At 45.8% G+C, this 27,299-nt stretch overlaps 1 protein-coding gene across 3 annotated transcripts; it reads left to right on the top strand.

Annotated features, from left to right (window-relative positions):
• The first annotated feature begins 1,652 nt into the window (after positions 1-1,652).
• LOC145349201 (S-geranylgeranyl-glutathione receptor P2RY8-like) lies at positions 1,653-26,339 on the top strand. 3 transcript variants are annotated; one of them, XM_080197652.1, is made up of 5 exons: positions 1,653-1,699; positions 3,367-3,448; positions 17,511-17,647; positions 22,871-24,027; positions 25,465-26,339. In XM_080197652.1, the coding sequence occupies exon 4, from the start codon at positions 22,936-22,938 to the stop codon at positions 23,983-23,985; it is 1,050 nt and encodes a 349-aa protein (XP_080053778.1). In that variant the 5' UTR covers positions 1,653-1,699; positions 3,367-3,448; positions 17,511-17,647; positions 22,871-22,935; the 3' UTR covers positions 23,986-24,027; positions 25,465-26,339. The 3 variants fall into 3 exon arrangements, with proteins under 3 accessions (XP_080053778.1, XP_080053776.1, XP_080053777.1); XM_080197650.1 differs by lacking the exon at positions 25,465-26,339 and having other exon boundaries at positions 22,871-24,951; XM_080197651.1 differs by lacking the exons at positions 1,653-1,699; positions 25,465-26,339 and having other exon boundaries at positions 3,173-3,448; positions 22,871-24,951.
• Positions 26,340-27,299: the final 960 nt, after the last annotated feature.

Below are 27,299 nucleotides of genomic sequence, written 5' to 3'. Positions count from 1 at the left end.
ACATTTTATACAACTGTGACATAATTTGCCAACTTTTATACTCGATGTCTCGGCTGATGAAGACAAGCATGCCATATGCTTTCTTCACCACCTTTTCCACCTGTGCTGCCACTATTCAGGATTTGTGGACCTGTACTCCCAGATCTCTCTGTGTGTCTATGCTCCTGATCCACCAGGTTCACCACCGCTTTCCGTCTGACAGGGTGACCTTATCTATTGGTGCACATGCCAATCTGTCAGAGTGCCAACAAAGCATACCATTCACGGAGAAGGAAAGGAGAAAGTGCAGAATGTAGTGTTACAGTCAAAGCTAGGGTGTAGCGAAAGATCAACTTAATGCAAGGTAAGTCCATTCAAAAGGCTGATGGCAGTAGGGAAGGAGCTCTTCTTGAGTTGGTTGGTAAGTGACCTCAGACTTTTGTAATTTTTTTCCCGATGGAAGAAGGTGGAAGAGAGAATGTCCGGGAAATGTGGGGTCCTTAATTATGCTGGCTGCTTTGCTGAGGCAACAGGAAGTGTAGGTAGACGCCATGGATGGGAGGTTGGTTTGAGTGATGGATTGGGCTATATTCATGACCTTTTGTAGTTCTTTGCGGCCTTGGGCAGAGCAGGAACCATACCAAGCTGTGATACAACCAGAAAGAATGCTTTCTATGGTGTATCTGTAAAAGTTGGTGAGAGTCGTAGCTGATATGCCAAATTTCCTTAGTCTTCTGAGGAAGTAGAGGCATTGGTGGGCTTTTTTAACTGTAGTGTTGGCATGGGGAGGGACCAGAACAGGTTGTTGGTGATCGTAGTGGGTCGGATCTCAAGCAATGACGAGATAGATTACAAGAATGAGATAAAGAATCTGGTGAACTGGTGTGGCAACAGTAATCTCTTCCTCAACATCAACAATATGAAGGAGATTGTCATCGACTTCAGGAAGCATAAATGAGAACATGCCCCTGTTTACATCAATGAGGACAAAGTAGAAGAGGTCAAGAACTTCAAGTTTTTACAGATCGCCTATCTTGCAACAGTGCTGTTATCTCTTGCAGGAATCGAACCCAGGTCCCCAGAGCATGAGCTGAGTTTCTGAATTAATGATCCAGCAATAATACCACTAGACCATCACCTAGTGGCCTAACAACTGGTTTTGGGAGATAATCAAAGCAAGAAATGCTGAAGACCAGGTGATGAGGCAGACTGTTGTAAATCTAATGCAACCACACAATGGGGTGTGTGCATTACATGTGGTTAGACTGCGAGACAATTTCAGGGAACTAATTCCATCTTCAAGGCTTCTGCATGAGATCACAGCACTGTTGCAAAATGTAATTTAGTTTGCCTGGGGTACCCATTGCAGAGAGGTTTAACTCCAATCACAGAAGTGGCACGGAAGACTTGGTTCAGAGTAATCAGCCTCTCTATTCAATGTTTTATTTTGAGTATAACATCACGTATTTCTAGCTGTTGTTTTGAGAGGGAGTGAGAATAAGTTGCAAAGAGTGTAGCTCTGATTAAAACTGCCAGTTTGAAATTTGTGCGCGGGGTTTAACAGTCATGAGCTGAGAGAAGCAAGAAAACTAGGCGCTTCCTTCTGAAATGTGTCATTTCCTGGCAGGTAAACGCTCTAGTTCTCAAGAGGATCACGCAACGATGCAGAGATGCTCCACTTCTACCAGCGCAGCGTGCCAGCCAACCTCAGACCTGCTTGGTGAGTTTTCCAGCAGCTTGCTCCCTCGCTGAATGTTGTGCATGTCCAAGGCTTCTGCGTTCATGTCCTTGCCTGTACGCGCATCCACAGAACCTGAATCCCTGCCCTTGGAATTCCTCAATTCCCTTCCAACCTGTCATTACAACTTGCAGGCTTAGCTGGCAGAGGAAGAGAGAGAGAGAGAGAGAGACAAACGGCTCTCGTGGTTTTATTTTCCCCCCCTTCGAGTTAAATTTACGCGCCAAAATTTGTCCTTTTTGTTCCATTCACAACTGTGGATGGAAATAACGGTGTTAATTCCTCTCCAGCTGCCCCACTTGATAAGGCAAACCCTCAAGGCAAAGGACGGAATGTAGTGTCTAGTTAAAAGAATGGTGCATGTGGTGCGAGAGTCTCAGTCTCACACACACACCACACTTGTTGCTTTTTCTCAGAGATTTTAATCTCTTTGATTTAGAAGTTGTAAAACATTCTGTTGTACTACAACGACCTGGCAAGGGAAGGGCTGATGTAACCCAGACCCTACTTGTGGATCAATGAAAAGCACCCAACTTGACAGTAGCAAGCTGCCAACAATTAAAATAATAGTTATCATGTCACGATATTAATTACGTTTATCAGATTTTTTTTTCATTTTCTCTCATGTATTAGTGTCAAGGCTGGAGGTTTCTTTAAGTGTACCTAGCTCTGTTGCTACTGATGTGGTGTACTGTCTCTTTGTAGCCAGGGGTTTGGACTCCATTCTCAATGCGTAGCGGTCGCATTGTGATTCTTCCTCAGTTTTACCTGGCAAAAATTGTCCTTTCTGGCAGCAGCGAGCAGTTCGCACGCCTGTCCTGCCCGCAGCTGCAAGGAGGAGAAAGGGAAGTCACTCTTTGAAGCCACAAAGCCACGTTCTCGAACGCTGTCGCACTTGACAGTCTGACAAATCTGCCTTGATACGTGCACCTCTTCTGTGAGTCTGTAAAGGAGACATCTACTAAGTAGGGGGCAGCACGGTGGCACTGCTGCCTCACAGTGCCAGGGACACAGGTTCAATTTTGGCCTTGTGTCACTGTCTGTGTGCACATTCTCCCCGTGTCTGCCTGCGTGGGTTTCCTCTGGGTGCTCTGGTTCCCTCCCACACTCCAGAGACGTGCAGGTTAGGTTGATTGGCCATGATAAGTTGACCCTAGGAGGTTAGCAGGGTAAATGTATGGGGTTATGGGAATAGGGCCTGAGTGGGATTGTGGTTGGTGCAGACTCGATGGGCTGAATGGCCTCCTTCTGCAGGGATCCTATGATTCCTCCGTGGGTATTATATCTGTGCTGGAAATAGGAAGATTCCCAGACCAGAAGCAAAGGTTTAGGACAGATTAGCTGGTTTTGGCCAGTTAGATAGGCGAGGAATTACAATTTTCTTCAGGATTCTCATCAAGGTTTAAAGTATAAAAGTTTCAGGTTTATTTATTAGTGTCACAAGTAGGCTTAAATTAACACTGCAATGAAATTACTGTGAAAGTCCCATTGTCGCCCAATGGTCAACAGACCTCCCCATTGTCTGTTCCTTGCCAGTTCCGATTCCCGTGGCAGGCTGGACTGTAAAGTTCTAGCACCTATCTCCCCTCGATCCTGGTGCAAAGGCCCCAGAGCTGAAATGCTAACTCCGTTCCTTTCCCTCTCCATAGATGCTGTTTGACTTGCTCGCGTCTTCCCAGGATCTCCTGCGTTTGTTTCCATTCTCGTGCTGTCGATGGGAGGAGGATGGGGGTAAGTCGGCAGGCACGGGGTGTCCAAGCTTGGGGTTGTCCTCCCTGCCCTGAGCAGCCCAGACAGATTCCAGCGTCTCGATGGCTGCCTTGGCTGTGACCATTCTGCGAGCACAGTGAGAAGCCTCACAACACCAGCTCCAAGTCCAACCAGTTTATTTGATAGTAAACCCACAAGTTATCTATTTACTATCAAATAAACCGGTTGGACTTTAACCTGGTCTTGTAAGACTTCTTACTGTGTTTACCCCAGTCCAACGCCGGCATCTCCACATCATGACTATTCTGTGAGGTTGCCACCTGCACCGCGACACACGAGCGGTCTCCTTTGGCGGCATCAGTGGGAGCGCAGTTTTGCAGCTCGCTCTTCCCATTTGTTTTGGTTGCGGTCACGTATCACTTACGTACGCACGAGTGTGCGTGGGCTTTGGTAGCTCGATGCTTTTTAGCTGCGGTCGCACCAGCCCAGCAGGTGTATCGTGGGTTTTCACAGCTGCTGCTTCAGTGGGAGAGTGTAGCAGCGACTACAAGTGTTGCCAGGTGTAACTCCGTGGAGACGTCAATGTTCTCGAGCACAGCCAGGTCGCCAAGTGTGAATGAAAACTGCTCCCACAGAATGGGGGAGGGGCTGGCTGCTCACTGCAATGCGGTCTGACACAGCATTCTTGACTGTTCTTTGCAGAACTCCTAACTTTGTCAATTCTTAGTGTTGTAAGAAGTCCCACAACACCAGGTCAAAGTCCCAGCAGGTTTATTTGGAATCAAGAGCTTTCAGAGAACTGTCTTCAGACAACTGACCTCATGTCACACTATCTGTAGCCCCCATGACTTGCCTGGGTTTGCAAAACCTCACTTACTGTACTGTCTGGAGAAAATACACATCTCTTTAACCTGTGCTCAATGCTCCTTCCACTCACATTGTTAGCCTCTTTAAGACTTGATTAGCAGGTTAGTTGTAAAGACTCGCATTCTAATCAGTATTCTGTAAACTGTCTGTGCTGTTATATGCTCTGTCTGAGGCCAGAACTCTCCATTCACCTTAGGAAGAGGGGAACCTCGAAAGCTTGTGAGTTTACTATCAAATAAATCGGTTGGACTAAAACCTGGTGTTGTCAGACTTCTTACTTTGTCTACTTATGCCATGTTTGTGAAACCTACCTCTCCACTCACCTGATGAAGGAGCAGCACTTCGAAAGCTCGTGGTTCCAAATAAACCTGTTGGGACTTTAACTTGGTGTTGTGAGGCTTCTTACTGTGCCCCACCCCTGTCCAATGCCAGCATCTCCACATCAGTTCTTCGATGGGCGTAAGGGCTTGGGGATGAGCGAAAGATTAGAAAACTTTATATTATTTAACATTTGACTTCAAAACCACACAATAACAAAAAAAGTAAAAACAAAAAATGCTGGAGAAACTCAGCAGATCTGGCAGTATCTGTGGAGAGAGAATAGAGAATAGAGTGAGTCTGGATTGCTGTTCTCTTGAGTTAAGTGCAACGAAAATCAGGCAAGATTTATCCGATGAGGGTGAGGGGGTTGGTGCCGTAATTAGACAAAGGGAATGTAAATGGTGATGATAAAGGCTGGGAAAGGTGCTAATAGTGTCCGCTACGAGATTGGAATGTGTGAATGGCAGTACAGAGGTACAGCTTGTCAGAGGGCAACCCGAGAATGTGTCAGTTGGCCTGGGGGTTGGGGGAGAGGTGCAGTAAAAGATAGTGACACCCCAGAATTTGCTTGGAAAATGATGGCAAGATTATTATGCGTAGCGTTAAGTGTGGGGAAGAATGGCAAATCGTTACTCATTGCTGGACCATCAGCCTCTCCATTAACAAGAGCTCACCACCAAGCTCCGCACAAGGAGTACGTCAATCAGTGATTCAATTCCACAGGGGGCCCAAAGTTCTCATACCTGCAGGTAGTAAATTGTTGCTAAAGATTTTAAACTTTTGGTTGTTCAAGCCGGCATGATCTTCTGGCCTTGTTGATGGTCCACCCCTGTGGTGGGTTTCCCGGAGGCATGAGGTGGATTCAGTGGGAAATTCCATTGACAGGGTGTGATCAGAGTGACTACCATCGGCAAATGATGTAACTCTGTCTCACCATCACGAGAAAGCCACGGGGAGTCAAGCAAATCTCACCCTTTATTTCAAAATTGAATCATTTATTTATTGTGGGCGGCACGAGGGGCACAGTGGTTAGCATCGCTGCCTCATAGCTCCAGAGATCTGGGTTCAATTCATGGCTGGGGTCACTGTCTATGTGGAGTTTGAACATTTTCCCTGTCTCTGCATGGGTTTCCTCCGGGTGCTCTGGTTTCCTCCACAGTCTAAAGACGTGCAGGTTAAATACATCGGCCATGCTAATTTATCAGTTATTAAACTAGCCTCATTATCGATTATAAGAGCTTATCTGGTTCACTAACATCCTTCAAGGAAGGAAATCTGACGTCCTTAACTAATCTGGCTTCCACATGACTCTGGACCCTGGGCCCAGTGAACCATTCAGTTCAATTAGGTAAGGGCAACAAATGCTAGACTTGTCAGTGATGCCCACATCCTGTGAAAGGATCAAGAGAAAAGCAAACTTTTTTTTTCAATTAGGACGAAGGAAGGATTCACAGAGTCACAGAACTCCTACGGCGCAGAAGGAGGCCATTCGGCCTCTCACAATCCCACCTGGGACCTATTTCCCCCAATCCCACATATTTACCCTGCTAATCCCCCTCAATTTCGCATGGCCAACCAACCTAACCCGCACATCTTTGGACTCAATCCATACCCTGCTTCACCTTCTGCTCAATTCCACAAACGAGACCCTTGGGGAAGAAATTTTCAAAGTCTGGATGTTCCCTTCACCACAATCTGGTTTGTATTATCAGCACGACTCCTCGCGGCTACATGGCTAATAACTAGAGTGAAACCCTTCCAGTCATTTGCAGTTAAGAGTAGGCAGATTCTTTGAAAATGTGTTCTGTCATAGCGATGCACCAAGATTTCACTATCATCAAAGTGTTTGCACGAAGATTGCGTGCCCAGAATTCGTGGGCACGTGCTGCCCCATCACCTCCTCTTGGTGCATCCTTTCTTGATTTGATTTGATTTATTATTGTCACATGTATTAACATACAGTGAAAAATATTGTTTCTTGTGCACTATACAGACGTTCATAGAGAATGAAATGAGAGAGTGCAGAATGGTGTTACAGTCATAGCTAGAGTGTAGAGAAAGGTCAACTTAGCGCGAGGCAGGTCCATTCAGAAGCCTGACGGCAGCAGGGAAGAAGCTGTTCTTGGGTCGGTTGGTGAGTGTGAATGTAAGCTGACTTGTGACACACCAATGAATAAGTTTTAAACATAAGTATCAGCTACTCAATCATGCGCTCAAGACTCTGAAGTGAGACTTTGGATCCAAGAGGCACAAGTGTGTATGCAGTGAACCGTGTAAAGGTTGGCAGCAGTTAATTGTTAATGCTGCTTTAAGAGAGCAAGCAGTGTTGCTAGTACTTTTATGTCTTTTACCTGACGGACGAAGGTGGAAGAGAGAATGTCCGGGGTGCATGAGGTCCTGAATTATGCTGGCTGCTTTTCCGAGGCAGCGGGAAGTGTAGACTTTTGAGAAGGGCATTCATCCCTGTGTGCATCGGAAACGGCTGAACTGTTGATTTCCAATGTCACGCAGCCTCACTGGCCGATGTGATGTCCATCGCCTGGATCTGGGCCAGCACCAGTGCTTTCAACAAGTTTGTCCTTTGCTCACTCCACATGCCCAGCACTGATGTTATTTAAATAACAAAGGCACTCAACGTATTGATAAGATGATTTTGAGGAGCTTGTGCTCTTAAGAAGTGGCTGCGCATGCCCTAGACCGCTTTCCCAGTTTGGTCTTGAGATCTGGTGCTTACACTTGGGGAGGACAGAGGAAGACCTGACCCAGTTACAGGGGCTGCAATGATAACACCTCTTGTTCCGCAAAGTGGCCAGCAGTGGAGGGAAGGTTCACACAAGGGGAACTGTGCAAAGATTATAGGGAGAGAGTGAGTAAAAGGCTATCAGAAAATTGATGCAGATTAGATGGGCTGAATGGTCTCTCCATTATGATAGGGGAAGGCGATGGCTTGGTGGTATTACCCTTCAACTATTAATCTAGGAATTCAGCTAATGTTCTGGGGACCCAGGTTCAAATCCTGCCGCGGCAGCTGATGGAATTTGAGTTCAATAAAAGAAATCTGGAATTAAGAATCTACTGATGACCTATGAAACCATTGTCGATTTTCAGAAAAACCCATCTGATGCACTAAAGCCCTTTGGGGGAAGGAAATCTGTCGTCCTTACCTGGTCTGGCCTACATGTGACTCCAGAGTCACAGCAACGTGGTTGACTCTCAACTGCCCTCTGAATAAGGGCAACCAGGGATGGGCAATAAGTGCCGTAAGAAGCCTCGCAACACCAGGTTAGAGCCCAACAAGTTTATTTGTTAGTAAATCCACAAGCTTTCGGGATTTGCCCCTTCGTCAGGGCAAACGGCGAAAGCTTGTGGGTTTACTAACAAATAAACCTGTTGGACTTTAACCTGGTGTTGTGAGACTTCTTACTGTGTTTACCCCAGTCCAACACTGGCATCGCCACACAATAAATGCTGGCCAGCCAATGATGCCCACGTTTCATAAATTAAATAAAAGCAAAACGGAGGAGGTGATTGAGATAAGGCATCCTGGACACCACATAATTAGACTAGGCTGTCAGAGAGCAGATTATCATGAAGATTATCTTCAGGAAAGCAACTCCCCCTCACTATTATTTCTGCACCCTTACACCGTTGAATCATAATGTTCCCTTTCACTGCTACCTTTCACTTTTGGAGAGTGCAGATAGCCTGGAAGGAGCTCCTTGAGTAGCTCTGGGCCTTGGAGTCAGCTTTAGATTGCACTATCTCAGCACATCTAGGCTGGCTAGTTATCTAAGAATCATAGAATCATAGAAACCCTACAGTGCAGAAAGAGGCCCTTCGGCCCATCGAGTCTGCACCGAACACAATCCCACCCAGGCCCTACCCCCCAATAGAGGCAACAGCAAGGGCACTGGTGTGGTGGCAGTGCTGGAAATATCAGCCTACCATCCTGAGAGATAGCAGGAGGTTTGTTCTTCACAATGCCACTGGCAGTCCCTCTGCAGGTTTAATTGGAGGCAATTTGCCGGACCTAGGTTCAATTCCCGGCTTGGGTCACTGTCTGTGTGGAGTTTGCACATTCTCCCTGTGACTGCGTGGGTTTCCTCCGAGTGCTCCGATTTCCTCCCACATTCTGAAAGGCTTGCTGGTTAGGGTGCATTGACCCAAACAGGCACTGGAGTGTGACAACTAGGGGAATTTCATAGTAACTTCATTGCAGTGTTAATGTAAGCCTTACTTGTGACTAATAGATAAATTTTAACTTTTCTTGAAATGTCCATTTAAATTCTATGGGGTGAGAGAGGGGAGGGTTATGGCTCATTATCTGCCTGGCCCACATGTCAAAGGGGGCAGAGCTCCAGAAGATTCTGCCCATTCTGTTCTTACGAAGCCTCAGGGGAGCTCAAACGAACAGAGCACTGACACAAATTCCACTGATAAAATCCCAATCCTCACTAAGGCATTAATACTTGGTCCAGAACTTTACACTTTGATGCTTTGGTTTGAGAATGGATTCCTCTGAGAGGTTTAGGGTGCCATGATGGCACAATGGTTAGCACTGCTGCCTCACAGCGCCATGGACCTGGGTTCAATTCCAGCCTCGGGTGACTGTTAATGTGGAGTTTGCACATTCTCCCCATGTCTGCGTGAGTTTCTTCCTGGTGCTCCAGTTTCCTCCCGCAGTCCAAAGATGTGCAGGTTAGGTTGACTGGCTATGCTAAATTGCCACTCAGTGTCAGGGGAAATAGGAGGGTAAATATGTGGGGTTAAGGGGCAGGGCATGGGTGGGATAGTTGTTGGTGCAGTTTTGATGGGCCAGTTGGTCTCTTTCTACATTGTAGGGTTCGAGGACTCTATTCTATGAACCTATGGTTCAAAGAGCTTTTGCCAGCTCGCCCTTTAATCTTTAACACAACAGACCAACAAACCCGTCATAAGATCTCTTGTCACCATTTCACATGATTTTGCAAACAAAAGGAGGGCATTTGAGTCTGCGTCGAACACAATCCCATCCAGACCCTGTTCCTGTAACCCCTGATATTTACCCTGCTAATCCCCCTGACGCCATGGTCAATCAAGCTAACCTGCACAGTCTGAGAAGTAAGGGTAGAGCATTTAGGAGATGAGGAGACATTATGCCACCAAGAATGGTGAGCCTGTGGAATTCATTACCACAGGGAGTAGCTGATGCCAAAATATTGAATGGACTCAAGAGATGGCTGGATGTAGCACTTGGGGTGAATGGGATCAAAGATTATAGGGAAAAAGCAGAATTAGGCTATTGGGTTGGATGATCAGCCATGATCATGATGAATAGTGGAGCAGGCTTGAAGGGCCGAATGGCCTCTTCCTGCTCCTATCTTCTACATTTGTCTGTTTCTTGTATGCACAGAACAAGTGGAGGAATTTAGGAAGGAAATTCCAAAGCATGGCACCTAGGTGGCTGAAGGCAAAGACCTAAAAACAAAGGGTGACATGGACCAGCCGGGCAGAAGGGCTTGATTCCATTTTGTGTACCTCTTTATGGCTTCACAGGTCAAAATTAGGATCTAATATATCAAAGGAACGGAGGGTACAGGAAAAAAATTTGTGGGGCCAGCCAGCACAGAGCGAAGGAGGATCAGGGCCTGGAGAGAGTTAGGGTGAGAATTTTCAAGTTGAAGCAATGGAGATTGGGAGCCAATCGAGGGTTGATGAGTGAGATGACCTCAGGCTACAGAGTTTTGAAGAGATGGAGATGAAAAGTGTTCAGTTGAGGGTTCCGATTGCAGAGGACAGAATTGGCCGATAAAACAGAAGTGGAAAAAGGTAGCCTTTATGAAGAGGATCTGGGGTGGAAATTAATTGCGGGGCTTTTCCCGTGGGGCATATCACTGTGCTGTCTCTATGGCAACGAGGCCAGAGACCAAATCTCTGAGCCTTCGCCACCGTCAACTCTCAGAATGGCCACAAGTGAATTTCTGGGCCAGAGTGCTCTGCCAGAAAGAGCGAGGGAAGCAGAATCCGTAACATCCCTTACTCGGAACGTAGATTAAAATAATAAGAGTATAGCTTGGGAATGAACAGCACCGTCAGAAGCTGACAGAAACATGATGGGCCAAATGGTCTCTGGAGCGTTCTATCATATTCTGCTGAACAAAGAACAAAGAAAAGTATAGCTGATCGTGATGCCTGCCTAAACTAAAATTGTATGCACTTATGGAGGCCGTACCCTTCCATTCCTATCCTATTCATATATTCGTCTAGTTGCCCCTTAAATGTCACTATCGTACTTGTTCCCACCACCTATCCGGGCAGCGCGGTCCAGACATTCACCACCCTCTGTGTAAAAAAAACTTGCCTCACACATCCCCTCTAAACTTTTCCCCACGCACCTTAAACCTATGCTCCCCGGTACTTGACTTTTCTACCCTAGGAAAGAGCATTTGACTATCCACTCTGTCCGCTCCACTCATAATCTCTCAATCAGGTCACCTCTCAACCTCCATCATTCCAGTGAGAACAAACCGTAACCTCTCCTTATAGCTAACGCCCTCCATACTCGGCAACATCCTGGTAAATCTTCTCTGTCCCCTCTCCAAAGCACTTTGTGGGGGGGTCGGGCGGAGTGGTTAGTGGCGCGAGTATCAGCGTTACTTACTGATCAGGCAACACACTCGATCCTTTTCACTCCTGTTACATGTCTCGACTGATTTTCATTCCTGGTGGATGGGAAAAGTTAAATTAAACCCCTTGCCCGGGGCTAAAAACATGTAAAAACCTGCGAGTGTTTGCTGGTGAAGGCTGTAAACTCCTATTTTGGAAAGACCCAGGTTTTTTTTCTCTCTTGGGCGAGTCTGATGTTTAAGCAGTTTCACTGCATGTAAAATAGAGGAACTGGCAAGGGATTTTGTGAATGTGTTTTACTCCTGAGTGCGGACAATGGCAGAGCTATCCAATCTCAGCAGATGTGCCTATGAAGCTGCTTTCCCCGTTCTAAAGGTAAGAACAACCACATTTACAACTAATGTCCCACAAAAGCCAAATTTCAGCTGGAAGACTTGGGAGTTAAAGGACGGGATTAAAGTGTGAATTAAGTTGAGTCTTGTTGTAAGCCCTTTATATTTATTGTTAACCTCAACATTAAAATTAGTACTGCGACAGCCCTCTCTGAATGATGTGTGGCACGGTGGTTAGCACTGCTGACTTGCAGCGCCAGAGACCAGGGTTCAATTCTGGCATCAGATCACTGAGTGTGTGGAGCTTGCACGTTCTCCTAGTGACTGTGTGAGTTTCCTCCCACAGACCAAAGATGTGTGGGTTCGGTTATTTTGGCCGTGCTAAATTGACCCTAGGGAAACTAGCAGGGTAAATAAATGGGGCTACGGGGATAGGGACTGGGTTGGATTGTGGTGAGTTCAGACTCGATGGGCCCAATGGCCTCCCTCTGCACTGTAGGATTTCTATGATTATTCATTTATATTTCTTATCTGGGCCCTATGATACGCGTAAGACAGATAAACTAAAACTGTTTTCAGAAATAGAAATCAACCAATGCTATTTTCAGATACGGAATTTAAACAGAAATGTTGCAGAGGCCAACTCAAAAGTAAGGGAGAAATTTGCTTGGATTCCCCTTCTGGGCCCACATGGTGCACTGAACAGGTAGTGAGGCCCAACCGGGAGGCCTGAGGCTGGCTGGAAATTGGGCCATCAAATGTTAATGAGGCCCAAGGCAATGTTTTATGCTTAAGCTTCTTGTCTCACCTTCACAGTCACTTTGTGCGCCAAACCTCACCTTGTTGAATGATGGAGAACAGGTTCAGTGAGCTGTCGCACCTCCTTCTGCTCCTATTTCCATAGAATCCATAGAATTCCTCCAGCGCAGATGGAGGTCATTCGGCCCATCGAGTCTGCACCAATTTTTCGAGAGGGCATTCCCGTGACTTGTGCACTTACCATGGCCAATCCACCTAACCTACACATCTTTGGATCTAAGGAGCATCTAAGGAGCAATTTAGAAAATGCTGGAAGATCTCAGCAGGTCTGACAGGGTCTGTGGAGAGAGAATAAAACATTTTGAACCTGGATGACCCTTCGTCTTGAGCACTTTCTGTTTTTGTTTCAGATTCCACAATCCGCAGTATTTTTCTTTTATCAAGGGGCAATTTAGCATGGCCAATTCACCTAACCTGCACATCTTTGGACTATGGGAAACTTGTAGGTGGGGGTGATCCCATGTGCCTGCTTCCTTTGTACTCCTAGATGATAGAGGTTGCATGTCTGGAAGGTGCTGCCGAAGGAGCCTTGTTGAGCTGTTGCAGTGCATCCAGCAGCTGGCACACATTGTTGCCACTGTGTGCCAGCAAATGAGGGAGCAAATATTTAATGTGGTGCATCAGATGCCAATGGAATGGGTCACTTTGTCCCAGAAGGTATCAATCTCCTTAAGTGTTGTAGGAGCTGCACTCATCCAGGCAAGTGGAGAGCATTCCATCACACTCCTGACTTGTGGCTTCAGAAAATCATAGAATACCTACAATACAGAAGGAGGCCATTCAGCCCATTGGGTTGGCACCGCCCACCCAGGCCCTATCATCATAGCCCCATGCATTTATTCTAACTAGTCCTCCTGACACTAAGAGGCAATTTAGCATGGCCAATGCACCAATCTTTGGATTGTGGGGAGGAACCACAGCACCCAAAGGAAACCCACGCAGACGAGGAGAGACTGTGCTAGCTCCATACAGACAGTGACTCAAGCCAGGATTCGAACCGCTAACCATTGTACCACAGTGCTGCCTTGGAGGTGCTTTGAGGACTAAGGAGATGAGTTTTTCTTTGCCGAATTCCCAGTCTCTGATCTGCTCTTGTAGATACATGGCTGGTCCAGGTCAGTTTCCGGTCAATAATAATCCCCAGGATGTTGATGGAGAAGGAATCAGTGACGGTAATGCCACTGAATGTTCGGGGGGGGCTGGTTAGATTCCTGTTGGGATGGCCATTGACTGGCATTTGTGTGACGTGAATGTTACTTGCCACTTATTGTGCCAAGGCTGAATGTTGCTTGTAAATGTGCACTCAGACTGTTTCACTACCTATGAACTGGGAGCAGCGATTGTGTTTGGAAGTGGCAGCATTAGGGCACCAGTGAAGGACATTGCGATGACTGGATGCGAGAAGGGAAGCAGGTTCTTCAGGAGTTCCATGGCAGTGAAATGGCGCAGATGCTGTGCTGACTACACTGTGGCTAAGGCCATAAGGTATTGGAACAGAATTAGGCCATTCGGCCTATCAAGTCTGCTTCACTATTCAGTCATGGCTGATAAGTTTCTCAACCTCTTTCTCCTGTCTTTTCCCTGTGACCTTTGATCCCCTTTCCAAACAAGAACCTATCTATCTCTGTCTTAAAGACACTCAATGACCTGGCCTCCACAGCCTTGTAAGGCAATGAATGACATAGATTCGCCACCCTCTGGCTGAAGAAATTTCTTCTCATCTCAGTTCTAAATGTGCCCTCAGATCCTAGTTTCTCCGACTAATGGGAACATCTTCCCTGCATCCACTCAATCCAGGTCTTTAAGTTCTGTGGCAATGAGGTCATTGACTCTTTCTACATTGCCTCCACATTTGAGGAGTTAAACCACGAGTATTTACACATTTAACCGCCCTGGCCATACTTCCTACGCAGGACACTGGTAACCTTTCACCCATCTGGCAGAAATAATATGTTCTGTCTTGGTGTTGTTTTGTCAAAACAGCCATCTAGAGAATCCCAGCACTCACACGCCATGGTGGCAGTTAGAAACTTGGCATGGCACGGTGGCACAGTGGTTATCACTGCTGCCCCACAGCACCAGAGACCTGGGTTCAATTCCGGCCTTGGGTGGCTGCCTGTTTGGAGGTTACGCATTATCCCTGTGTTTTGTGGGTTTCCTCCAGATGCTCCAGTTTCCTTCCACAGGCCACAGATACGCGTCATAGGTTGATTGCTAAATTGCATCGTGTCAAAGGAATTAGTCGCGTAAATATGGGGTTAGGGTTTGGGTGGGATTGTTGTCAGTGCAGGCTTGACGGGCTGAATGGCCTCCTCCTGCACTGTAGGGATTCAATGAGTCGGCAGGAGGGTGCATACCATGAGTCAAGGAGGGACTCGCATTTGGAACCAGAGAATCGAGCAGAGCAGTCGCATGGGGTTACGGGAATAGGGCCTGGGTGGGATTGTGGTCCATGCAGATTTGATGGGCCGAATGGCCTCCTCCTGCACTATAGGATTCTATGATTCTATATTACTGAAAAAATGCGGATAAAATAGAGACAGCGGGAAGTGTGGTTAATGGTGAAAGAAAGAAGCCTTTTCCGAGGATAAGTGGTTTAAATGTATTGTGTCCTGGTGTTCAAATGCTGCATTGAAATGTCACAAGTATGGAAGTTAGTTAGCAAGGTTCAGTCGCTAGGTATACGTGGATTAGACATTGGCTCAATGGAAGAAGCCAGAGAGTGGTTGTGGAGGATTGCTTCTCTGAGTGGAAGCCTGTGACTAGCGGTGTGCCACAGGGATCAGTGCTGGGTCCATTGTTGTTTGTCATCTATATCAATGACCTGGATGATAATGTGGTAAACTGGATCAGCAAATTTGCTGATGATACAAAGATTGGAGGTGTAGTGGGCAGTGGGGAAGGTTTTCAAAGCTTGCAGAGGGATTTGGACGAGCTGGGAAAATGGGCTGAAAAATGGCAGATGGAGTTTAATGCAGACAAGTGTGAGGTATTGCACTTTGGAAGGACAAACCAAGGTAGAACATACAAGGTAAATGGTAGGACACTGAAGAGTGTAACAGAACAGAGGGATCTGGGAATACAGATACAAAATTCCTTCAAAGTGGTGCCACAGGTAGATAGGGTCGTACAGAGTTGTTTTGGTACATTGGCCTTTATAAATCAAAGTATTGAGTATAAGAGTTGGAATGTTATGGTGAGGTGGTATAAGACATTGGTGAGGCTGAATTTAGAGTATTGTATGTAGTTTTGGTCACCTAAGTACAGGAAGGATATTAATAAGGTTGAAAGAGTGCAGAGAAGGTTTACGAGGATGCTGCCGGGACTTGAGAAACTGAGTTACAGAGAAAGCTCGAATAGGTTAGGACTTAATTCACTGGAGCATAGAAGAATGAGGGGCGATTTGATAGAGGTGTATAAAATTATGATGGGTATAGATAAAGTGAACGCAAGCAGGCTTTTTCCACTGAGGCTAGGGGAGAAAAAAACTAGGGGACATAGGTTAAGGGTGAAGGGGGAAAAGTTCAAAGGGAATATTGAGAGGGGCTTCTTCACACAGAGAGTGGTGGGAGTGTGGAATGAGCTGCCAGATGAAGTGGTGAATGTGGGCTCACTTTTAACACTTAAGAAAATCTTGGACAGGTACATGGATGAGAGGGATGTGGAGGGGTATGGTCTAGGTGCAGGTCAGTGGAATGAGGCAGAAAAATGGTTCGGCACAGCCAAGAAGGGCCAAAAGGCCTGTTTCTGTGCTGTGGTGTTCTATGGTTCTAAGTATGTGCCTTCTGGGCAGCGATGAGTCGCTGTAAAGAGAGAAATGTTGGTCAGCTCTGTGGGCAATCAGTTTGTTGAGATGTAAAATTTAGAAAATGAAAGTAGTTTTGAGGAAAACAAAGAATGTCAAATTTCCCCCGTTGTCGTTAAGTGAGAGGGAAATTCCACTCTAAATGACACAAAGTTTACTCAAGAACACACTGCGTTGGGAGCTCAGAACAGTCATTTCTGGACTTAGGGCAGGAATGACAGAGTCTTCAGAAATTCAATTCTATAAAACTTATCGCTTTATTCGAGTCACCCTCGACAAGAGTTGGAAATTAACTTCGGTAAGTTTACTATAGTTCTGAACTTTTTGGTTAACTGTCTCGGGGGCGATTCTCCCAGCCTGCCACGCTACTCCAGTAGTGCAGCAACCTGAGAGGGGCATTAGCGGGTGCCGTTTTGCAGGCTTCCCACTGGATTCCATGGCCTCCGTGTGTCTCCGGGACAAAGATTTTCAGTGGCGCGGAGCTGATTTCAATGTGGAAATTGACACTTGCGTCTGATTAGCGGGCACGGGATTGAACTCTCTGCTAGTATTAACCCCCCTTCACCCTCAACTCCCGCCACTGGGAGTGGTTCCCTCTGGTGGGCTTTACTTCTGCTCCCCACTAATGAGGAACGGGTGCCGTGACCCGGCTGGAGGGACGAGGGGCCATTGATGACCCCCATGGGAATCGGGGGTAAAGAGGAGGGGCCTCTAGGGCAGTGCCAGCTTGGCCTCCTGGCACTACCCAAAGGGCACCGTGGCACTGCCCACTGGGTGGTGCCAAGGGGGCGGGGTCAGAAGGGGGCCCCACGTAACCAGGCAGTTGGAGGCTTGGTTCAGTATAGAAAATAGAACATTGAACAGTACAGCACAGTGCAGGCCCTTCGGCCCTCAATGTTGTGCTGAGCTTTGTCCAAGATCAAGCTATCCCACTCCCTATAATTCTGGTGTGCTCCACGTGCCTATCCAATAACCGCTTGAAAGTTCCTAAAGTGTCCGACTCCACTATCACAGCAGGCAGTCCGTTCCGCACCCCAACCACTCTCTGAGTAAAGAACCTACCTCGGACATCCCTCCTATATCTCCCACCATGAACCTTATAGACATGCCCCCTAGTAACAGCTACATTCACTCGAGGAAATAGTCTCTGCAAAATATCCGATCGCAAGGTTTAATCTCTGACAATATGCATTGGTCTAATTATTGCGATCAGAACAGAGGTTTGAGACTCAGTTTCCTGCCTCAAAGACCGATAATAAAACCAGACACTCGCTGACCAGACCAGCTGTTCATGTTTTGCCTGTCTAAAGGAAATGTGATTTTTGTATTACAGGATCACTGAGATAAAGATTACATTGTGCAGCCTGAAGAAGCTTAAATAGCAGTGTCTAAAGGCTCCTCGAAAATATTGAAGTCCAGTCGAATTATCCAACAATCTCTGGGGGAAAGCCAAGAAACGTGACACAAAAGGTGAATACTCTTTTCATGTTTATAATATTTATTTGTATTTTTAAAACAGATACTTAAGTTCAATTGCATTTGATGGCCAAGTTAGTTTGAACACATAATGCATCTGAGGTCTGGATTAATATCCAGCATGTATTCACCACAATAGCACAACATGGAAATGAAGAGGGTTAAGATGTGAGGGTGGGCTTGTAGTCCCTTGAGTGCAAAGGGGGCTCAATATAATTGAGCTTAAGATAATTCAGGGAGTTGGTGGGATAGATGAAACTACATCCATGTCAGGGGAGTCAAGAATAAAGTCCAAAACTTAATGTTAGAGCTTGACCATTGACGAATCATAGAATGAAATCATAGAATCTCTACAGTGCAGAAAGTGGCCATTTGGCCCATTGAGTCTACACCGATCACAATCCCACCCAGGCCTTATTCCCGTAACCTCACATATTTACATCGCTAATCCCCCTGACATTAGGATCAATTTGGCATGGCCAATCAACCTAACCTGCCCATCTTTGAACTGTGGGAGGAAACAGAGAAGCTGGAGGAAACCCACGCAGACACAGAGAGAACGTGCAAACTCCACACAGACAGTGACCCAAGTCGGGAATTGAACCTGGGTTCCTGACTGTGTGAAGCGACAGTGCTAACCACTGTGCCACCATGTTGCCCCAACTAATGATGCCAGGAAGCATTTCACACAAAGGGCACTGGAAAACCTGAACTCTTGTCCCCAAAAAGCTGTTGGGGCTGATGGAGTTTAAAAGTATTAGTCACAAGTAAGGTTTACATTAACACCGCTGTGAAGTTACTGTGAAATTCCCCTGGTCGCCACAGTCCAGCCCCGATTTGGGTCATTGTACCTAACAACTATGTCTTTTGGAATGTGGGAGGAAACCCACATGGACAAGGGGGGATTGTACAAATGGTACGATCCACACATGATGTGCAGATGCCGGCGTTGGACCGGGGTAAACACAGTAAAAAGTCTGACAACACCAGGTTTAAGTCCAACCGATTTATTTGATAGTAAACTCACGAGCTTTCAAGATTTCCCTCTATGTCAGGTGAATGGAGAGTTCTAGCCTCAGACAGAGCATATAAAGCACAGACAGTTTACAGATTACTGATTAGAATGCAAATCTTTACACCTAACCTGCTGTTCAAGTCCTAAAGTGGCCGACAATGTGAGTGGAAGGAGCGCTGATCACAGGTTAAAGAGATGTGTTTTGTCTCCAGACAGTACAGTAAGTGAGGTTTTGCAAACCCAGGCAAGCCACGGGGGTTACAGATAGTGCGACATGAACCCAAGATCCCTGTTGAGACCGTCCTCACGTGTACGGAACTTGGCTATCAGTCTCTGCTCAGCGACTCTGCGCTGTCGTGTGTCGTGAAGGCCGCCTTGGAGAATGCTTACCCGAAGGTCAGAGGCTGAATGCCCATGACCACCGAAGTGTTCGCCAACAGGAAGGGAACAGTCTTGCCTGGTGATTGTCGAGCGATGTTCATTCATCCGTTGTCGTAGCGTCTGCATGGTCTCCCCAATGTTGGGGAGACCGTGCAGACGCTACGACAACAGATGAATAAATATCACTCGACAATCACCAGGCAAGACTATTCCCTTCCTGTTGGCGAACACTTCAGTGGTCACGGGCATTCAGCCTCTGACCTTCGGGTAAGCGTTCTCCAAGGCGGCCTTCACGACACACGACAGCGCAGTCTTTGAGCAGAGACTGATAGCCAAGTTCTGCACACGTGAGGACGGTCTCAACAGGGATCTTGGGTTCATGTCGCACTATCTGTAACCCCTGTGACTTGCCTTGGTTTGCAAAACCTCACTCACGGTACTGTCTGGAGACAATGCACAAGTCTTTAACCTGTGATCAGTGCTCCTTCCACTCACATTGTCGGCCACTTTAGGACTTGAACAGCAGGTTAGGTGTAAAGATTCGCATTCTAATCAGTAATCTGTAAACTGTCTGTGCTTTATATGCTCTGTCTGAGGCCAGAACTCTCCATTCACCTGAAGAAGAGGGAAACCTCGAAAGCTAGTGAGTTTGCTATCAAATAAATCGGTTGGACTTAAACCTGGTGTTGTCAGACTTTTTACGATCCACACAGACAGTAACCCAAACCGGGAATCAAAGCCAGGACCCTCACACTATGAAGCAGCTGTGCTAACCACTGCGCTATCATACTGCCACACAGTGGGGAGGCAGTCAATGGATAAACATCAAAACTGAGATTGCTAGATTTTTCTGGTAATGTTGAATTCCAATATTAAGGGTGAGTGGAGTGAAGATTCAAACCATGATCTGTTTGAATGTTGGACCAAACTCCAGCAGATAAACAGCCTTATTGTTATGCTCCTAAACCAGGCCTTGGTGTTGGCTATAAAAGCCATTGGGCCAGTAACCAATGGTGGGATCTTCTGGCTCTGCCATCATCAATGGGTTTCCCATTGGATCCATCTTCGCTACCAGGAATCCCATGGCAGTAGTGCGCTATTGGTGGGACCAAAAGATCCCACTGGCGTGAACAACCACAACGTTCTTCCTCTACCCAAGACTTAAATCAATGCCACCCAATAGCCCTTGTACTATTAGTTAATGGGAACAGTGTTTCTTTAGCAACCTTATCTAAACTATCATAATCTTGTACACCTCCATCGAATCTTAACTCATTCTCTGTTACTCCAAGGAGAACTCTAGTTTCTGAGAAATAAATTTATTGCTAAAATCCATCATCACTGGAACCATTCTGGTAAATCTCCTCCGCTCCTCTCGCAGACCCTCGCTTCCTCAAATGTGGTGACCGCACTAGACAAAAATATTAAGCCTCAGTTTATAATGTTCAGTATAACTTTCCTGTTTTTGTGCCTCTACTTAAAAAAGCTAAAATCCCCAATGCTTTGTTAACCACTATGTCAGTGTGTTCTTTTAAGAATTCGTTTAGAACCAGTCCCTAATTGTCCTTGAGTGGTTTGCTAGGCCATTTTGGAGGGCAGGTAAAAATCAACCACATCATTGTGAAGTCACATGTAGGCCAGAACAGGTAAGGATGGCAGACTTCCGTCTCTAAAGGACACAAGGGAATCAGATGGATTTTTACGACGATAGACAATAGTTTCACTGTCACCTTTGGGCTTTTACTTCCAGATTTTTTATTGTATATGAAGTTCACCATTTGCCACCATCTCACCGTCTGAGATTCGAACCCGGGTCCCCAAGGCTGGGTGTCTGGATTATGAATCCAGCGACTGGCATTGCCTCCTGGTGTCCTGCCACCCCCAAAGATCCACGCCTCTACACTTCTCTCAGTCCCTACACAGTCTTTGAGATTTTGCTGTTAAATCTATATTGCGTTCCCCTATCTCTCTGTCAAAATAAATTACTTCACACCTTCCCGCATTAAATTCTATCCACAGTGGTTAGCACTGCTACTGTTCGATTCCGGCCTTGGGTCACTGTCTGTGTGGTATTTGTACTTTCTCCCTGTGTGTGCATGGATTTCCTCCAGGCGCCCTGGTTTCCTCGTACGGTCCAAAGATGTGCGGGTTAGGTGGATTGGCCACGCTAAATTGACCCTGGTATCAGGGGGATTAGCCGGGTAAATTAGAATTATGGAAATAGGGTCTGTGTGGGATTGTTGTTGGTACAGACTTAATGGGCTGAATGTCCTCCTTCTGTAGTGTCCGGAGTCTATGTTCCTTTGCTGTCAATTAGCATCATCCTCACTGCCAACCATAACATTGGAAAGACAGTGTTCCAGCCAGTCATCCTTGGGAACATCACTACTTACCATCTTCCAGTCTGAAAAACAACAATTTCTCACAATCTTTCTGTCCATAAAACTATTAATTCCTATATAAAAAAAAACCTTTCTGAAGTTGATTTGTTGTAGTCTCACCTCAACACAAATGCAACTCAACCCCAACCAGGTCACAGGGAAGTGGAGGCATTCCGATTTGCACAGTTGAGGATACTTTGCTGAGATTGTGGTTGTCATACTACCGGGACGGATAGAGATGAAAGGAGAAGTTTGCCAATGATAACAATCTGAAGCGAAAAGGCGGCATACAGGAAATGTGTAGTACTGAGGTTCGTTTTCTTTCTCCAGAAATGACAGGCGAGCCATCCTATTTGAAATAAAACTCCCTCTTTTTGTTGTCCACCTGCTTTGTCTTTCTGAGTTACAATGAGCTTCCTTTAACTCCCCTTGACATTCAATGGCATTACCAGAGCTGAACCCCCTCCCCACTATCAACGTCCTGGGGGTTACCATTGACCAGAAGCTGAACTGGGCCGGGCATATTAACACTGTGGCTACAGGAGAAGGTCAGAGGCTAGGGATTTTGCTATGAGTAACTCACCTTCTGACTCCCCAAAGCCTCTCCGCCAGGTACAAGGCACAAATCAGAAGTACGATGAAATACTCTCCATTTGCCTAGATGAACGCAGCTCCAATAAGTACTTAACAAGTTCAACACTTTCCAGGACAAAGCAGCTCACTTTGAATCCCAGCCCATCCATCATCTTAAACATTAATTCCCTGCACACCCGATGCACAGTTGCGGCAGTGTGTACCATCAGCAAGATGCACTGCAGCCACTCACCAGGTTCCTTCCACATGTACCTTTCAAAGCTACAACCTCTCCTACCTAGAAGAACAAAGGCAGCCTGCTTGGCCTCCCTAGCAGCACAGTAGATGTACCTATACCAGAAGGACTACAGTGGTTGAAGAAGGTGCCTTACCCACCACCTGCTCAAGGGCAATTAGGGAATTAGCCTAGCCAGCAGTGCCCACATCCTGTGAAAGAATAAAGAAAAACCTTGCTCGTGATCATGTGGTTTCTCTCATTCTTAAAACATAAATCCCTGATATCCATTGCTCCAGCAATGTTAATTTATTCCATTTACAGCAGTCTTATATATAATCTAATGACAGAAAACCATTTTTCTTTTGCTCTGCATTCACTCATTGTAATTTCATTCATGCTCAGTTTGTGGGCATCTTTGGCAAGGCTGGCATTAGTTGCCCACCCTCGCTGTCCTTCAAAATGTGGTTGGTGGACTTGTTTCTTGTTTCTTGAACTGCTGCAACTTAAGCATGTGGAAAGTTTCCAATCAAATGTGAAAGATTTTATTTACTCATCGCAAAGGAATTATTTTCTGAGGATTGTGGTTATGAATTATTATGAATAACGCTGTGCCCTTTCTTTCTTTTCAGTGAGAAGAAAATCCATCCTTTTGTTGTGGTGTCAGAGGGTTTGGCGCTCGTTGGTGCATATCATTATGGCCTTCAATAAAAGCCTGGATAATGAAACTTTGGAAATGCTCTCGAGTAATATAATCAAGAGTAGCCTTCCAATCGTTTATCTCATTGTTGCCATCATCAGCCTACCCGGGAATGGGTTCTCCTTATTTCTTCTCTGCCGAACACAACCAAAGACACCGTCTATCATATTCATGATCAACCTTACCATCACCGACCTTGTGCTCGCCATTTTTCTGCCCTTTCAGAGTGCGTACCACTGGAATGGTAACAACTGGACCTTTGGAGCGAATCTATGCAATCTGGTTACCGTGCTGTTCTACGCTAACATGTACTGCTCCATCTTGACAATGACTTGCATTAGCCTGGACCGTTACGTTGGGGTGGTGCTGCCCATGCATTGTACCCAATGGCGGACAAACAAGCATGCGCTTGCGATTTGCTTAGGAATGTGGGCACTCATCCTTGTCGTCTTGTTGCCACTGGAGGTAAAAGATTTAACATATGAAGTTCACAAACTCAATATTACCACATGTTTTGACGTTCTGAAGAAGGACATGCTTCCCTCCAAAGGGGCTTGGGCAGCCTTCCTGTTCACCTTGTTTGGGATCCTGTTCTTAATTCCATTTTGCATCACCGTGTACTGTTACACTCGTATCATTGCCAAGCTGATCAGGACCACTTCGAGCTACGCCAGTGCACAAAAAAGGAGAGCAATTAGCTTAGCTTTAATCGTGCTCTTGGTGTTCATAACGTGCTTTGCCCCCAACAACTTTATCCTCCTGGCCCACATCATCAACCGGATCTTCTTCAATAAAGGAATTTACACGGCCTACAAAGTCACCCTCACCCTCAGCTGCTTGAACAGCTGCCTCGACCCCTTCATTTACTACTTTGCCTCCAGGGAGTTCCGTAAGAAGCTCAGGAGGTACATTGGGCTGGCAATCATCTCGAGTCAAGGGAGTTTAACTGAGTACAGAAGGGAGAGCATTCTCTCAAGGTCAACGGTGCAGAACCACCACCAGGTAGAAACGCAGCTCTCCTTATATTCAGCGAATGGATCAGCATAGCTTAGAATTGGCAGAAGGGAATGCAATGTAGTACACCGCAAGGTAAAATTTGACCTCGTGGGAAGGTCCCTTGGTTATTATATGGCAAAGTTAAGATATTGATAATGGGCCCAAAGTGGAGAATGAGTAGCGATCCAGTGGCTTTGACAGTAGGTGGGTGAATTCCAAGGCCAAAGGTTCATTCTCAGATTTGATGCATTTCAAGGCCATGATAATCGGGTTAGTTTGCCCAGTTCACAGTTAACGAGGAAAGCATTGTGAAAAGGACAGTCATCTTGTGTGGGGAATGAGAAGATGGGGAGCGAGAAATCGCCTGTGCTGGGAGCTACACGTGGAAACTTGACCAGTTGATGACTGTCATTAAAGAGCAAGGCCAAAACCCAACTGACCTTGGGATTTGACGCGGGAGGTGAATATACCAATGGGGACTTGGACTGAATGCACTTTGATAGGAGTGGGAGGGGAGGATGATAGGACTGGTTTTTAATTTTCAGTTCCTTAAAATCCACAAGGGTTCGCAATGAAGGTTCATCTCCACTTAAAGTTAGTCCTCATCTCCCCAGCTGGTCGCTTGAGCCACTGAACAGTTTACAGCACTCTCTGTTTTGACCTCAGATTTCAATCATCCGCAGTATTTTGCTTTTTGTCAGATCCATGCTCGCAGGTTAGTCTCAGGGACAACGAAGTGATATGAAAGTTATTGTGCTGCTCAGTGTATCGCAGGCCAAGATATTGCATCAATTTTCATTCTCATTTGTATTAAATTCGTAATATTTGCATGAAGGGTAACACATATGAGATTATTGCAAATGAGATACTTCAAATTAGCTTATGTTGTCTTGGAGTGGTCCTTCCTTTCTACACAGCGCAGTATTATAATGAGAATGTTTGTTATTTTATGCAGTCTACTATATGTAACATTATCCCAGTCAAAAGCAGAACAAATCATTAAAATATCTAAAGATGTTAGTGTCCAGCACTGATTCAGAGGTAGCCATCTGAATGAAAAGGGACATTTACCCTGTCGTGAATTTATTTATTTAGCAGTGTCACAAGTAGGCTTACGTTAACACTGCAATAATGTAAGTGAAAATCCCAGAGTTGTCACACTCTGGCACTTGTTTGGGTACACTGAGGGAGAATTTAGCACGGCCAATGCACCAAACCAGCATGTCTTTCGGAGTGTGGGAGGAAACCAGAAGCTCAAAGGAAACCCACGCAGACACAGGGAGAACATGCACACAGAGTGACTCAAGCCAGGAATTGAACCCAGGACGTTGTTGTGAGGTAGCAATGCTGACCTCTGTGCCCCGTACTGTCCACAATAAAGCAACAATGGAGAAAGTCAACAGTTCGTCAATGGAACACCATTGGGTGGGTTGGGGGGGGGGGGGGGGGGGCGGGGGGCGGATGCTGGGGTGCGGAGAGCGAAATGTTAATTGAGAATTTTTTAAAAATGCATCCTATTTTTACATTTAGAACCCTGGAAGAGCCCTTTACTGGCACAGACTGCGAGAGCTGCAGGGTCTGTTCTTGTGCTGTACTTTGTTCTATCAGCGACAAAGGATTGAGAGCGGTAAAGGTACCTAAAACTAGAAATGGTGTGGGAGCTTACAAAGCTGCAGCATATCAAAAGGTCAATTGACATCACAGATCATGAGATCAGATTTGTGGTTACTGTCTCAGATCTGATTTCCAAGATCTCATTGCTGTGTTTCTGCATCAGTGTTTTCGTACCTGTCAATTTCTTTCATTTTTTTCACACTGTTTTTAGTTGCAGTGATAATTTGTTTTGGCTGATTTGATGCTATGAGGTGAACCGCAATTATGCTTTGGTCAGACAAGAGGCTTTAAAGCATGTCTCTCAGCTAATGATTGCAAGCCTCACCAACAAAGCAGTTGGTGGCAATTAATTTTTATACCATTACATTTGGTCCAAACTTCCCAATTGCCAGGTACACAAACTCAAGCGCCATTCTAAGGATAACGATGAGTGCATTACAGGGAACAGAAAAAAAACATACTTCAGATTACAAGTGGCTTAATCCTTTCTGTAAGAGTTTGGAATCCTTTATCAAATAGTTGATGAAAGCAATTATTTGTCTTTCAACGAAACTTTGGATGTTCATTCATACTGTGTGCTGGAATGTAATTTCCGCCACAGCTTCTGTGCCTCAACAACAGTTACCATAAACACGTTCTCATCACCCCGTCTTGGTGTGTAGCGTATGCTGGCCAATATATTATCCTCCGTATGTTGACTGCCCTAAGTGTCATCAAGCTCACATGTACACTAACCTCTATTGTCCAAATGCATAGCACAATATGGCTAGTACATGGTGCAGTCTATACACATGGAGGTTTACAGCATGGAAGCAGGCTCTTCGGCCCAACTTTCCATGCTGCCTTTTTTTTAACCACTAAACTAATCCCAATTGCCTGCATTTGGCCCATATCCCTCTATACCCATCTGATCCAAAGTGACTGTCTTTCTAAAAGACAAACTGTAGCCACCCCTATTACTACATCTGGCAGTTTGTTCCAGACACTCACCACCCTCTGTGTGAAAAAATTGTCCCTCTGGACCCTTTTGTAACTCACTTTAAACTATGCCCTCTAATTTTAGACTCCCCTACCTTTGGGAAAATATATTGACAATTATTCATTATTTTATAGACCTCTATAAGATCACCCCTAAGTCTCCTGTGCTCCAGGGAAAAAAAGCCCCAGTCTCTCCAGCCTCAATCCATCAAGTCCCGGTGGATCGTAGTAAACCTTTTCTGCACTCTTTCTATTTTAATAATATCCTTTCTATGATAGGGTGCCCAGAATTGCACACAGTATTCCAAGCGTGGCCTTACCAATGTCTTGTACAACTTCAACAAGACATCCCAACTCCTGTATTCAACGTTCTGACCAATGAAACCAAGTTTGCCAAATGCCTTCTTCACCACCCTGTCCGCCTGTGACTCCACTTTCAAGGAGCTATGAATCTGTACTCCTTTTTGTTTCAAACATAATTAATCATCACTTTATGTTGCCCCTTTTCTGCTGCCAACATCGAGGATGTGGAAACTCAAAGAAGAAAACATTCTCACGGAAAATGAAAAAATTGCAAGATTTGCTAAGAACACTGCAACCCACAGATGATTACGTGTTCAAAGCCCAGACCCCAAGATTGTATCTTGCCTGCGAAGAAAAGCTTTCTCAGTCATGCCAAAATATCTTAATGGGTATCTTTAATAAAAATACACCTTCGAAAGGTGTGACCAATCTCAGTTTTCTGAGCTGTACATTCCACCCAGGGCCATCAG

This window comes from Carcharhinus amblyrhynchos, chromosome 10 (genome assembly GCF_965287045.1).
Source record: "Carcharhinus amblyrhynchos chromosome 10, sCarAmb.v2.hapA, whole genome shotgun sequence".
NCBI lineage: Eukaryota > Metazoa > Chordata > Chondrichthyes > Carcharhiniformes > Carcharhinidae > Carcharhinus > Carcharhinus amblyrhynchos.
Note: the sequence above shows the minus strand (reverse complement) of the source record. Positions and strands in the feature narration are given on the sequence as shown.

Bases quoted from the DNA above. Each gene is read 5' to 3' on its own strand.
- LOC145349201 (XM_080197652.1), top strand. From the start codon at position 22,936: ATGGCCTTCAATAAAAGCCTGGATAATGAAACTTTGGAAATGCTCTCG.